Genomic DNA, 13,422 nt, shown 5'->3' with positions numbered 1-13,422 from the left:
TTTTCCTCAGTGTGGACATGACGAAGCAGGCACAGATTCCGGAGGTGCTAAAGAAGGAGGTCAGATCACTGCTAATAGCTGCCAAAGGGGGCTTAACACCAGCAGAGCTGGAAGAGGAGTACCTGACCATGATTGGCAAACCTCTCCCTGTTTGTGACCTGGGCTTCCAATCCACCTTGGAGCTGGTGGCAGATATGCCTGATGTTGTCAGAATCTGCCCTTCTAAGAAAGGCACTTCTGTCCTGAAAGGTGAGGAGTTGTTTCCTTACAGGTGGAGTTGTTTTGAACCTCATAATGGTGCAAAGTGAGGGTGCTTCGAAATGGGGCTGTGCAGGATGGATTCCCAGGTCTCATACCTCTGTTACTCCTTTTCTCATATAGCTTGGTTTAATTTAATGTCTTTGATGTTTCTTCTTGTATTTAGATTTTCCTTTTAAAGTTTTTCTGGGTTTTTTTGGTCCTGAAAAATCACCCAGGCTTCTAGTTAGTTATTTGTTTTTCCTTCTGCACTCAGAAGCTGCAGTAGCGTTTCTTAAGGGTGCAGTGGAAGCGGTAAGCATCACTTTTCCTGTAACTGCAGACTCCAACAGGAGTCTGGGGCCTCATGGGAGAAGCTGTGCTTCCCTACCTGATCCCATGGAAAGTTTAGTGTGCATCAAATGATCTCTTTTATTTTTCTTTTTTTGGAGAAGAGCTGTGGAAACAAATGGGAAGTGCAGAGAACTGACTGGGAAGGATGAAATGCTAGGGGTTTTGAGAGCGCCTCATTAAGACAAGTTGTTAAAAAGCATGGGGAGACCTGGGCTGCTCTCCAGGGAGGCTTTGCCTGAGCAGGTGGGTGCTCTGTAGTGGGGATTCATTGTGATTTTGGCTGAGGGGAGCAATGAGCCATTTACTGTTTTCCCAACAAAACTGACAGCAGCTGACTTTCCCCCTGTGATCCTATATTCAAAAAGTTTGACCCACCTGGATCTGAATTCCTAGAGTTGAGGGGGCAAAATAGTTGTTGGCTGCTGGAAATGGTTCTGTCTGTTTGCAAGGGGAGATGCAAAGTGGTTGCCCTGCTGGAAATCAGCCCTAGTTTAGTGTGATTGCTTTCAAAGGAGACACCTGCTGCTGAAAAGGTCTGGGGGAGGAGAAAAGGAAGGTAAGGTAGAGGAGGCTTGCCTGTGTAGAGCTTTTAGTGGTTTAGCATGGCAGCATAATAGTTTCTTTCTTTCTGTTGTAGCTATTGCAGATGAGACCACCAAAAAGATTGCCAAGCTGGTTGCCAGGCAGAGAGGTGGCAGGGCAGGGAAGAGAGCTGCTGTGAAGGCAGATGCTGCTTCTTGCTCTTGGAATCCCCAGTGCTTCCCTCAGATGGGCAGGGCTCCTGTCCTGCCAGCAGCAGTGAAGGCTGAGCTGCAGCACCTGCTGAGTTCCTCACCAGTTCTTCTCTCAGACTTTGACAAGGCCTTCTTCAAACACTTTGGCCAGGAGTTCCAGTACACACAGTATGGATTTTCCTCTCTGTTTGAGGTCCTCAGCAGTGTATCTGATATCATTGTGATCGAGCAGACAGGAGCAGGTTCCTTGCTGACCCTGAAGAACCAGCTGGAGAAGGAAGAGGTGCTGCAAGGTGAGGCATTGTGTGGTGTAACTGAAAGCACAGAGCTCTCACAAGCACTGTGGCCAGGCACCTGTGTTTCAAGTGGGTGTTGCTGCATTTCCAGTTGCTGTAGGAGTCCCAGTTCCCCTAGGTTTTAGCACAGAAGGGCAGAGGGGTGCTGCAGAAGTAGCTGCCCCAAGGAGTTATTGGTAGCAGAGAACTTAACTGAAAGTTTTCTACAGGTAGACACTGGTTTGGGGGGAAAGGTAAAAGAGATGTTTATGATGTTCAGAGACTTTCTGAATGTGTGTGCAGGACTGGAATTTCTGTGTATTCCAGGCAATAGATAACAAGGTAGAAGGCTCTCCCAAACGTCTGCTCTTCAGGCTGGTAAAGCATTTTCCAATGTGGTTTTGGAGGCTGGAGCCCTGGTCTGAGGCATGGCTGCATTGTTCCACAACAGAAACCAAAAGAGACTGCAGATGGCCTCAGAATTACACTAACATCTATGAGAGAAAGCAGAACACCACCTACCTGCCAAATTCTTGGGGAAAGTTACGTTTATTCTCATTCTAGCAACTGATTGAACCATTAGCATGCTTACAAGAGCAAGTGGTTTGTTTTAATTTGTTAATGCACTGAAGGATTAATCTCCAGGATTCCTCTCCAGTGAATCCTCAGGACTGTGAGGGTGAAGTGAGGGAAACAGCACCAGTGCTTTCAGACTTTCATTTTCACATGTCTTCTCTTTCTTCTTAATATGTACCACTGCATCAGTCTGACAGAAGATAGCAACCAAATCATTTTTCTCTTTGCAGCAGCACCTGCAGCTGAGAAGCCTCCTTTGGAATCCAGCCATGAGACACAGAGCTTGTACCTGACAGCAGAAGAGAAGTCAGAGCCAGTCCAAGCACAAACAGGAGGTTTGGGTGATGGCCTCCAAAAAGTAAGCATCTGGATGAGCAGTTTGTAGCTTTTTCATCTCTTGATCCAGGGGATGATCCTCTTTTTACTGCTTTTTTGACTGTCAAGTTTGCATTGTTGATGCACTGCTGCCTTCAGACATTTGTTTTGTGTCTGTTTCTAGATCAGTCTGGAGGTGACCAGACTCGCATTGACTCAGTCTGTAGCTTTATGTGCCATCCAGACTAGGTCTCTGTCTTGTGTCTGGTCTTGAGATCTATTTGTCAAGTCACCCTGGCAAGTTAAGCATGAGCTTGCTCCCTGGTAATGATGATGATGATGTCTTTTGGTATAGTTACTTGCAGCTGGACTTACCTGATTTTGTTCGTGAATGGATTGGATGATCTTTTGAGGTTTCTTTCAGCCCACAATATTCTCTGATTTTCTGATTCTCTGAGTCATTTTGAGAGACAGTTTTGCTGGTTCAGTCATGTACACTTTCATGGTCACAGAACATAGAAATAGCATCTTTTGGGTGAAATCCAACACAGAAGTGGGTTGTGTTTGGTTTGGGTTGTTGGGGGTTTGGTGTGTTTTTTGGGTTTGGTTTGGGCTTTTTTGTTTTGGGTTTGGTTGGTTGGTTGTTTTTTTTTTGATGTGACATGATGTCCAATCACAGAATATATCTGGTTGGAAGAGACCTCAGAGATCATCCTGTCCAACCTTTATTCCTTGCAGGAGTATGAGCAAGATATTGTTATTGCACCCCTCTTTACATTGAGGGGGAAAAAAGAAAGAAGGAAATCAAGGGCATGAAAATGAATGTTTCTATCATAGGGAAAGTTTTAATCCAAGTCTGTGCAATTTGTTGGGGTTCTCTGGTACTCGGTAGTTCACAGGTCCCCAAGAAAGCAGAACTGGGTTTTTTACCTTAATGGAAGGGCCAGTCATGTGTGTTCAGTGCATGATGACATCTGACTGCCACCTTCCTCTTACTCCTTTGTAGCCTCAAGATTTGGAGCAGTCCATACTAGACAAGTTGGTACTGACTCCAGAAATCCCCCCCGATGCTGTTCAGGACAGCAGCCTTTGTGGTTTACCCCCACTGGAGAGAAGGTGCATGGTGGGAGTCTTTGTGGGGTTCATCGTCTCTCCAAGCCAGTTCTACATCCACATCTGCAGCAGGGAACCCCCTGATGAACTACTGGAGATGATGATTGACATGAGGTGCGAACACCCTGTGCTGATGAGTACCACTAGCCATGGGGTATGTGTCTGCCCTGAGGGAACAGGGCACCCAGCTCTTAGTTGTGGTCACTACTGGCTTCCCTACTTGATATGGAGATCCTGGTGCTGTACTGCTTGCAAAGGCCAGTAGTGATAGGACAAGGAGCAATGGTGTCACACTAGAGAAGGGCAGATTTAGATTGGATATCAGGAAGAAGCTCTTTACTGTGAGGGTGGTGGAAAACTGGAACAGGTTGCCCAGGGAGGTGGTTGAGGCTCCTTCCCTGGAGATATTCAAGATAAGGTTCGATGAGGCCCTGGGCAACCTGATCTAGTTGAGAATGTTTCTGCTGGCTACAGGGAGGTCAGACTAGATGACCTTTGGAGGTCACTTCAGGCCTGGACCATTCTATGATTCTACTGAAGTATGTACTCAGATACTTACCTACTCCTTTTAACCAGCAAGCAAAAAATATGGTTAATAGCAATGCATGATAGCTTGGCTGTGTCCAAGACAGTCCTAACCTTGAAAAGCCTGGAAAGGTTATGGAAAGAAACTTGGGATCCTTTGTATCTCTCTGTGGTCTGTGCTACTCTTGCTCAGTTAAGGCTTTTCCTCCCATCTCCAACACCAAAAAAGCAACAGGCAAGTGGCCTTTGCACTGTCTCTGTTTGAAAGCAGCACCTCACCAGTATCAGCTTCATTATGTACTGGATATTCTATTCCACCACAGCAATGCTACAGTGACTCTTTAATTGTGGTCCAGAGTAAGCGCCTGTTGTCCATGGGGCATATCTCAATGTGATGCCAAACTCTGCAGACAGTAAGTAAGATGGTGCTCCAGAACCTAGTTCATAACAAGCCCTGGCAAGTGGTGAGTTGAAAATTCCCCCCAACATTAAATTGCCAGACCAGCTCAGTTGGAAGCAAATGAAGCTGTATTTACAAGCAAAACTGCAATCTAAAGTGAAATGCAATGAATATGTACAAAATATACAATATTTACCTATATTTACAGGTGTTTACCATTTATAAACAGCACAAGAACTCCCCCAGACAACCAGGGGAGCTAATAGCTTTCCCCTTCTCTGCCCCCTTTCCTCTACCCTCCTTAACACAAGGGCCAAGAGAAAGAGCAGAGAATTGTTTGTTAGTACTTAGCCAAAACAAAGAACACAGCCAAGGTCAGCAAAGAGCCAGCAGAAGCACCAGCCAGAGTGAGGAGGCCAAAAAAAAAGAGAAAGTTAGTATCTAGAACCCCACTTGGTTGATAGTTTGTCCAATGGGATTGTTTGGAACTTATCATTACTTTCCTTTTTACACCCAGTGGGGGGTTTATTTACGTTCTACTACTTTCTGTTCAAGATCTGTGGGAAATTTTCTAGGCATAGCCTGAAACTACCACACATGTCAAGGTGATGTTAAAAAGTAATGACTAAAGCACCTGTGTTTAGCTGCTGAGTAAAGCCCACTAATCCACTTTTGGTTGGGCCCCAAGAGTATCACTCAAACCTTACAGGTTTGGGTTCTCATTTTTGGTTGTCATTCGAGTTCAAGCGTGGCAGAGCAGGGATGTAAAGGATCTGTTCGAGCAGCTCCTGAAAAGTCCACGTCGTGGAGACTTTGAGCAATCAGGATACTTCTGAAACCCCTCTGTATTTCTCTTTGTTCATCTCCTGCAGCCCAGCAAGCACAGCTTCTCACGCTGGTCTTTTGCAGACGCTGTTACTCAGACAGACGCCTCTGCGATCGCTACGTCATGCCCGAGGGCTCAGTGCGGCCTGGGCAGCTCTGCTGTGTGCGGGTCGCCGCGTGGTGGTACCGAGTCATCGTCCACCAGGTGCTCAGCCACCAGCAGCTGGAGGTCTTCTATGCAGATTATGGAAACCTCGAGCTCGTCCCAACGTCTGCCCTGAGATTCCTCAAGTAAGTGAATGGTTGGCAGAATGACTGAGCTTGGAAGAGAGACCTTTGCAGGTCTTCCTGTCCAAACTCCTTGGTCGAGCAGGGCTGCCCATAATCATGTCAAGAAAGGTTTTGAGCTGTCTCTGGACAAGCTGTTCCAGGGCTTGGTCACCTTCATGGTAAAAATGCTGCTTTCCAGCTGGTCAGTCATCAATGCACTGGTGGGGTTGGACTCGGTGATCTTGGGGTTGGACTCGGTGATCTTGGGGTTGGACTCGGTGATCTTGGGGTTGGACTCGATCTCTGGAGATCCCTTCCAACCTCTAATGTCCTGTGATACTGTGGTGTGTGGTGGTGTTCCTCCCCAAGTGCAGGACTTTGTTGAACTTCACAAGGTTCTTACCAGCCCATTTCCCTGTCCTGTTGAGGTCCCTCTAAATGGCAGCATGACCTTCTGGTGTTACCAGCCACTCCTCCCAGTTTTGTATCATTATCAGACTACCTGAAGAATAGTAGTCATTCATCATCATCATCAACTTCACCATTCTCCAGGTTGTTAATGAAGATGATGAACAGTATTGGACCTAGTAATGACCCCTGGGGTACACTGCTAGTTCTTGGTCTCCAACTAGGCTTTGTGTCGTTGATCTCCACTCTCTAGGCCTGGCCCTTCAGTCAGTTCTCAATCTACCTCACTGCTCATCCAGCCCATACTTTGTTGGCTTCTCTGTGAGCATCTCAGTGTCAAAAGCCTGGGAGAAGTCAAGGTAAACAATACTTGCTGCTCTCCCCCAACCTGCCATACCAATCATTTAATTGTAGAAGGTGGTCAGGTATGACTTGCCTTCTACAAGTCATGACTTGCCCTGGCTACGCCCAGTCACCTTCAAGTGCCTGGAAAAGTGGCAGGGTATGTTGTTCCATGGTTTGCCAGGGATCCAAGTGAGGCTGACTGGCCTCTGCCTTCCTTTGGAAGGAGACTCCAGAAAAGATCTGGGGTTGTACTATAGTGGTGCCTTGCAGCAGCATTTCCTTACTTACATGCTAATGCTTGAGGTGGTGTTAAGACCTGTTTTGCTGGTCTCTCCAGGGCCTTTGCTTGTCAGCCCTCTCCATCAGTCCCTCACAGCAACTCTGGGCTAAATCCTTTCCTATTTCTGCTGTCATTCCTCAGCCTTTACTTTTGCCACTTTCTGTCATTTTGGGACAAACTCCCTAATCCTTCTTCCTCGGTACCATGAATGGACACAGACATCCTTGTGGACAGACTTCAGTCCAAGTGGGACATGTTTGCAGTCTCATTTGCAGTATCAGAGGTACTCATGCTCACCTGCATTTCAGCACCTTTTCCACAGTTGCTGCTTCCCCTTCCTTTGGCTCTGTTTGTGCCTGGCCATCAGCATCCTTTGGTTCAAAAGTCTTGCTCTCTGTCTGTAACCTTGTAACCAGAAGGGGATTAGTGGGAAGATGCATGAGCCAGAGAAGGCCTGAGGGATCAGTTGTTCCTGCTGGGCCCATTCTCTGGATATGAAATGTCTTCCAGAGCTGCTGTTGGGTTTTAGTCACCAGTGTAAAGTCCAAGATGTGCCTCTCAATTCCTCAGCTGATTTTGAAAAGATGGGAGAGGAGGCAGTTCTGCTTTTCTGCCTTGTTTTTCTGTGTTTTTGCTGTGATGGTGATGGCTTTGTTTTGTACTGCAGGAGGTGCTACTTGAAGCTCCCTGCTCAGGCCATCCCATGTTCCTTGGCAGGAGTAAAGCCCACAGAGGTGAGTGTTCATGTGCAGGTTTGGTCATTGACACAGGGATGAGAGCTGCCAAGCAGAGATTGGCTTTTTTTCCTGATAATTCACACTGGTGAATGCCATCAAACCATGTTTAGAATGAAGTATTTGTGGCCAAAGGGCATTCCCAGTGTAACTGGCATTGCAGGCTTTGGGGCTGTTTGAAGTCAGTGCTGGGAATCTTCTCTGCCTGACTCTTCTGTTTCTGTCTCTCACCTGACCTGGCTTAATTGCCTTTTTGACAAGGGCCCACAAGGGGAGGTCTCAGCTGGTGGCTGTTGGTCTGGTTTAAGTATCTTTACACTTGTGTTTCTCCTTCAGGATACATGGTCCAATGCAGCAACTCTCCTGTTCAAGGAGTTGTGTGGCTCCAAACTACTTGTGGGCTTTGTGGATGAATATGTTCATGGCATTTTGCATCTCTTCCTGTGTGACACATCCACCAAGGAGGATGTCTACTTCCACAGTGTTTTGAGCGCTGGGGGACATGCTGCCATCTGTGAAGAGAACATTCCTTCCCAGGTCAGGAGGGAGGCAATGTGCTGCTGACAGGAAGGGCAGGGAAAGGATTGTGGGGTGCCTGTAATGGGAAGATCTTCAGCTTGAAGCCAGTAGTTTAGTGAAGAGCCAGACTGATGTTCCCTGCTGTCCTCTAACTGGCCACTTTCTGACTGCATCCCACGCTCTGTCAAGAGCTTTCCTGTTGATGAGACTTGAATCTGTTGATAACAGCAGAGGTGTTAGAGTTTAGTAGAATAAATTGGTTTTGTACTGTCTTCTGACAGTGGATTCAAAGGTGGTGTTGGGTTTTTTTTTTTTTTTTGGCAGGTGATTAGCTTGTTAGAATTGCAGCTTCATCTGAAGCTGCTTGCTCATCTTGTATAAATAGGATGGAAAAGTGGAAAAATAGCTCCAGATGTTCTCAGCATTAGACCAAACTTAGAGGGAATTGAGAGGTTGTTCAGACATGTGTTGGTTACATGACTATATGCATTCTTAATTCCAGCAGGTTTTCCTAGCTATAATTTAAGAGGTCTCTGGATCATCCAAACAATTAATGAGAGCAAGGTGATAAGGTTTTTAGTCTCTCAGTTACAGTAGTGTTCCACAGTGGCAAGGGCAGTTGAGTGAGGAACAGGGCAGTTCAGTAAATTGTTTTGGCCTTCTCTGCTCTAGGCATTGAAGATTGGTTATGCTGTTAACAAACTGAGTTATGGAAGTGGTTTAAAAAGTAAGCTCTTGCTTTGCCAGTGAAATGGACAGTGTTGGACAGCATAACCATGGTAGATTGACCTCATGCCTTGGACAGAGGTCCAAGTTGCAAGCCAGCACAGAGAGCAGTTAGGACTTGGGCCCCTCTGTGTTGTTTGCTGAATGTCTCAGCTCAGTTTCAGGAAGAACTGTGCGGATGTGGAAACTGTTAGAAAGGTTCTGCCAGGATTTTCTGTCTCAGCTGAAAGTTGGGCTTTACAGCCCAGAGTGCTTGTGTCTGCTGGTGTATTCCAAAGATGCAGAAGGTGTGTTTTGGCTGGAGTAGAGCCTACAACTGTATTTTTGCATGAGTATGCCAGTTTTTGGGAGGAGGGGGTGTTGCTGATGAATTTTGTTGCTGGAAGGAGAGGAATTGATTTTTTTGTAGGAGGACAATTTCCATGAGAATTTGAAGCTAACTTTTGGGTGTTGTTTCTTCCTAAAACCTGCTAGAAACTGGCTGAGTCTTTTTTGTGGTAGCTACAACATGATTTTCTTGACTGTACTATTTGTTTGTTCCTAGGGATTCATGGAACTGAATCCTCTGGCCTTGTATGTTCAGCCCAGCAGGCAGCAGGAGAATGCTGAACTGGTGGAGCCAGACCTTGGCTTGCCTCAGGAATCTCTAAATGCAGACAGTGAAACAGCAAGCTCAAAGCTGGATGGGAATCAACAGTGTGACCAGGTGGGACTTTGGCTGTGCCATAGCTATCACTCAGTGAAATCAGCTCCAAGGATCAGCAGATGTATTGCTTTGGCCCTGTGCAGTCATTCTGTGGGGTTGGTTTTTTTGCTTTCCTGAAAAGCAAGCAGAACCATAATACAGAAAGTTACACGTGGCCCATGAGTGCATGGGTAGCTGCTTGTCCTCTGACCCCTTTGCAGACTTGAGGGAGTCTGTGTGCTTGGTGATTTCTCTGATCTCCCACAGACACCATCATTTTTCAGTTGGAGAAGGGACTTGGAGAACTCAGGCCAGTACCAGGTTCTGGAGCTCAGTCTGACTTAGCATTTCAGTGCATTGCACCCCAGGAGGGTGTGTGTAGGTTTGCCTTGTCAGGGTTACCAACTTTTCCTCCTCACCCTCCTTAAGTGCAGAACTTCTGAACACTGTCGTATCAGCTTTGTTATGTTTGGACACTTCTCCATGGTCAAATCTCTCAGAAGGCAGCAAGAACTGGAAAAGAAAAAAATAGCTTGAATAAAACTCTACTTCCAAAGTGCTACATTTTAGTGTGGAGAAGTTAAAGTGACAGTTAGCTTTTTGTTCATGCTACTTCCTGCCCTTCCATGCTCTCTCTGTCCTTTCCAAGCATCCCAAACTTCTTCAGTTAGAAATGTTAAACCTGTTGAGCAGAACAGAGAAGCTGCTTTGCATTTCTCTCTGTGGTAAACCCTGAGTGGTGTCATCTGATCGCTCTGTTGTTTGCTCCACTGCATCTTGCTAGACCTTCCCTTGCTTTGTCCATCTCCTTAGCAGTGGCACCTGTCTGCTAAGAAGGAGGCACAAGATGATGTGTGGCCACTTTTGGATGAAGGGAGTGCCCCAAGGACAACAGACCAAGACCCTGAAGTTGTGCAGGGGGATACAAATGAAACTCCTGTGGAGCTTATGGCAGTAGTTAAGGTGAGGGTGTTTTTCTCAGTTGTTGCTGTTGGGAGGGGTTGTTCTTGTTTGCAGATTGGCTAACCCCTTGATTGCCTTTCCATGTTCCTTTCTAAAAATGGCTGCCAAGGAAACACTGACTGAACGTTAGCATGGGCTCAGAGCTTCACCTTCTCCTCTTTGCTGTTGTTTCTGGTCTATTTGATCATCCACATCAAAGTCTTGTGGAAACAAGACTGTTTCACTGCTTTGTAGATCAAATCTGAATGAAGTTCATTCCTCTAGTTCCCCTCCATGGTTCTGAGGGTTACTGGGAGTAGCTGGGGCTCCTCTGCCTCTCAGAGATCTCCTCCTGCTTTGGAGTGTGGCTTTGGGAGGGTGATATCATGGGCTGTGCTTTGAGAATCATAGAATGGTCCCAGTTGGAAGGGACCTCCAGAGCTCATCCAGTCCAACCCCCTCTGCAGTCAGCAGGGACATCCTCAACTAGATCAGGTTGCCCAGAGTCCTGTCGAGCCCTATCTTAAATATGTTCAGGAACAGGGCCCCATCCACCTCCCTGTCCAATCTGTCCCAGTGTTCCACCACCCTTATGGTGCAGAACTTATTCCTAACATCCAATCTAAATCTGCTCTTCTCTAGTTTGGAGCCATTGCCCCTCATCCTGTCACCACAGGTATTTGTAAACAGCTTCTCTACAGCCTTCTTGTAGACCCCCTTCAGGTCCTGGCAGGCTGCTATTAGGTCTCCCTAGAGCCTTCTCTAGGCTGAACACCCCCAGCTCCCTCAGCCTGTCCTCATAGCAGAGGTGTTCCAACCCCTTGTGCCACTCCATCAGGTCCTTGTCCTTCCTATATTGAGGGCTCCAGACCTGGCATCGTGTGGTGCTGGTGTCATCACTTTGCTTCTGAAAGAGGGGTTGGTGGTGAATCTCACAGTGCCTGCAGCATGGCCCTTTGCCAGCCAAGCATTGCACTGAGTTCAGCCAGGGTTTGGTGAGCCACAGAAGGCATTGTAGAGTTGGAAATGGGATTGTGCCCACAAGGTTTTGGATAACCACAGCTCCTTACACATCTGGAGGTTGACAGCAGCTGAGACAACCATGAGGCAGCAATGTGCCCTTGTGGCATGCCATGTGGCAATGTGGGATGCATCTAGAGGAGTGTAGCAGGTGGGTCAAGGAAGGTTCTCCTCCTACTCTGCTCTGGCCTGGTGAGACCACATCTGGAGTACTGTGTCCAGTTCTGGGCTTATTGATTCAAGAATGACAGGGACTTGCTAGAGACAGTACAGCAAAGGGCTATAGAGATGCTGAGGGAGCTGGAACATCTTTGATGGAACATCCTGAAAGAATTGGGGCTTTGCAGTCTGGAGCAGAGCAGACTGAGGGGCATCTCATCAATGCTGATCAATACTTAAAGGGTGGGTGTCAGGAGGATGGCACCAGGCTTTTTTCACTGGTGCCCAGTGACAGGACAAGGGGCAGTGGGCACAATCCTGAAGAGAGGAAGTTCCATCTAAACAGGAGGAGGAACTTCTTTATGTTGAGGATGGTGGAGCACTGGAACAGGCTTCCCAGAGGTGGTGAAGTCTCCATCTCTGGAGGCAAAAGCACCTGGACTTGTTCCTGTGTGAGCTTCTTAAGGTGAACCTGCTGGACAGGAAGGAGGAGTGGAATAGACCACCTTTGACCCAGGGGACCCCTCCTCCTGGGAGAGGGAAAACCAAGTCTCTCTCTGCCCACCTGGATCAAGTTTCTTTTGTCCACCTAGGGGCTGGGTTCTCTCAGCCCCCATCCAGGATGGGTGTAACCCAGCACAGTCATCACCCAGTTGCTGCCATTCCAGTTCTTCATGGACTTTGAGAGATAATAAAGATCAGGGCAGCTAATGAACCCAGTGTGCACTAATCACACCCTCTCCTGAACCTTTTATCTGGGTTCACAGACATCTCCTTCCCTTGGAGAGCCCTCACTGCCTGCTGTCTTATTCAAGCAGTGAAAGACTTTGACACCTCCTTTGTCTACTTCAAGCAGGCAGCAGCAGTGAGCCAAGATGACCCTGATCAGATGGAAAGATTTTCCAAGGAGGCCCAACCTTGTGAAGCTGTGCATCCCTCCGTGCTCCTGACAGCAATGCCCTTTATGCTGGACAATCATAACGGTACAAATGGCTTTGTCAGCTGAGTGGTTACTGTGCTGCAGTCACTGGTGGGGGGGCCCAGCACTGGTGCTGCTTCTTTGCTACAAGAGATGAAAGTGTTGGTGTTTCTGTGGGATGGAGGTGGATGCAAGTGGTTTGCCCTTTGTGCAGTAAAATAACTTCCCAAATGTTTAATGAGAACAAATGGATGGAGAGTTTGTTGTTTTGACTTTCTTCTGCTTTCCTGCAGGAGTCATTATTTCTTCAGTCCATCTGTCAGCCCATGTTCATTTCATACTGAGTGTCTCTCAGTATCCTGAGCACAAGGGGCAAAAGCATTTTTTAACCTTGTAAGGTCTCTGTGGGGTGCTTGTCTTCCATCTGCCAAATGATGACAGAAGTGACAAGACCCATGTGAGAGCTGCCTGGCTGACAAGGTTGCTGGGCATGCCAAAGGCAGTGCCTCTTTGAGCCTTGGAACAGAATTGCTTTCTGTCTGGAGTGGAGGCCCAGTTCTCCAGACAGAAGCTGCTCAATTCACCTCTGGTGTCCCACCTCTGGGGATACTAGGGTGAGCACTGGGAGGAGAGGAGGAGGGGCTCTTGGGTTGTATCATGTCAGGCTCCCCAAATGTGCAGTAGAAAGTCCTCTTGTCATGACCTGTGTCTCTCCTTATGCAGACGAAGAACAAATGAAGAACAAAGATGTTCCCAGTAGTCCTGCAGCTGGCCTGTGCTGTGCCCCTGGGCTGGCTGACCATGGGCTGTCTCAGAAGCTCTATGTCCCTCCTGCCATGCTGTCTACAGTGTTGGCATCTGCACGTTTGACCTCATCCACTGGCTCTTTCCAGTGGCTCCCCTGCCTGAGAAAGAAGATGTGACAAGAGGTGAGAACCTGGGGCAGCTGCTGGAGAAGGCTGCCTAGAGCAGCAGAGGCCCTGTGTATGACTGTACTGCTATTTTCTTGGTTCTGAAACATTTATCCCCTTCAACAAATCAGAGCCTGACATCTCAGCTGT

The 13,422-nt window shown here is 47.4% G+C and overlaps 1 protein-coding gene across 1 annotated transcript; it reads left to right on the top strand.

Annotated features, from left to right (window-relative positions):
* Positions 1 to 17: 17 nt before the first annotated feature.
* On the top strand, positions 18 to 13,284 carry LOC128976986 (tudor domain-containing protein 5-like). Its single transcript, XM_054394416.1, is given in 12 exon segments — positions 18 to 249; positions 1,229 to 1,628; positions 2,381 to 2,534; positions 3,498 to 3,718; positions 5,439 to 5,645; positions 7,325 to 7,391; positions 7,728 to 7,928; positions 9,181 to 9,342; positions 10,135 to 10,284; positions 12,210 to 12,255; positions 12,258 to 12,425; positions 13,085 to 13,284. Coding segments are annotated over 12 exon segments (2,208 nt in total).
* Positions 13,285 to 13,422: the final 138 nt, after the last annotated feature.

Source organism: Indicator indicator, chromosome 30 (assembly GCF_027791375.1).
Source record: "Indicator indicator isolate 239-I01 chromosome 30, UM_Iind_1.1, whole genome shotgun sequence".
Classification (NCBI taxonomy): Eukaryota; Metazoa; Chordata; class Aves; order Piciformes; family Indicatoridae; genus Indicator; species Indicator indicator.
The sequence above is the reverse complement of the archived record's forward strand: the minus strand, read 5'-3'. Positions and strand labels throughout refer to the sequence as shown.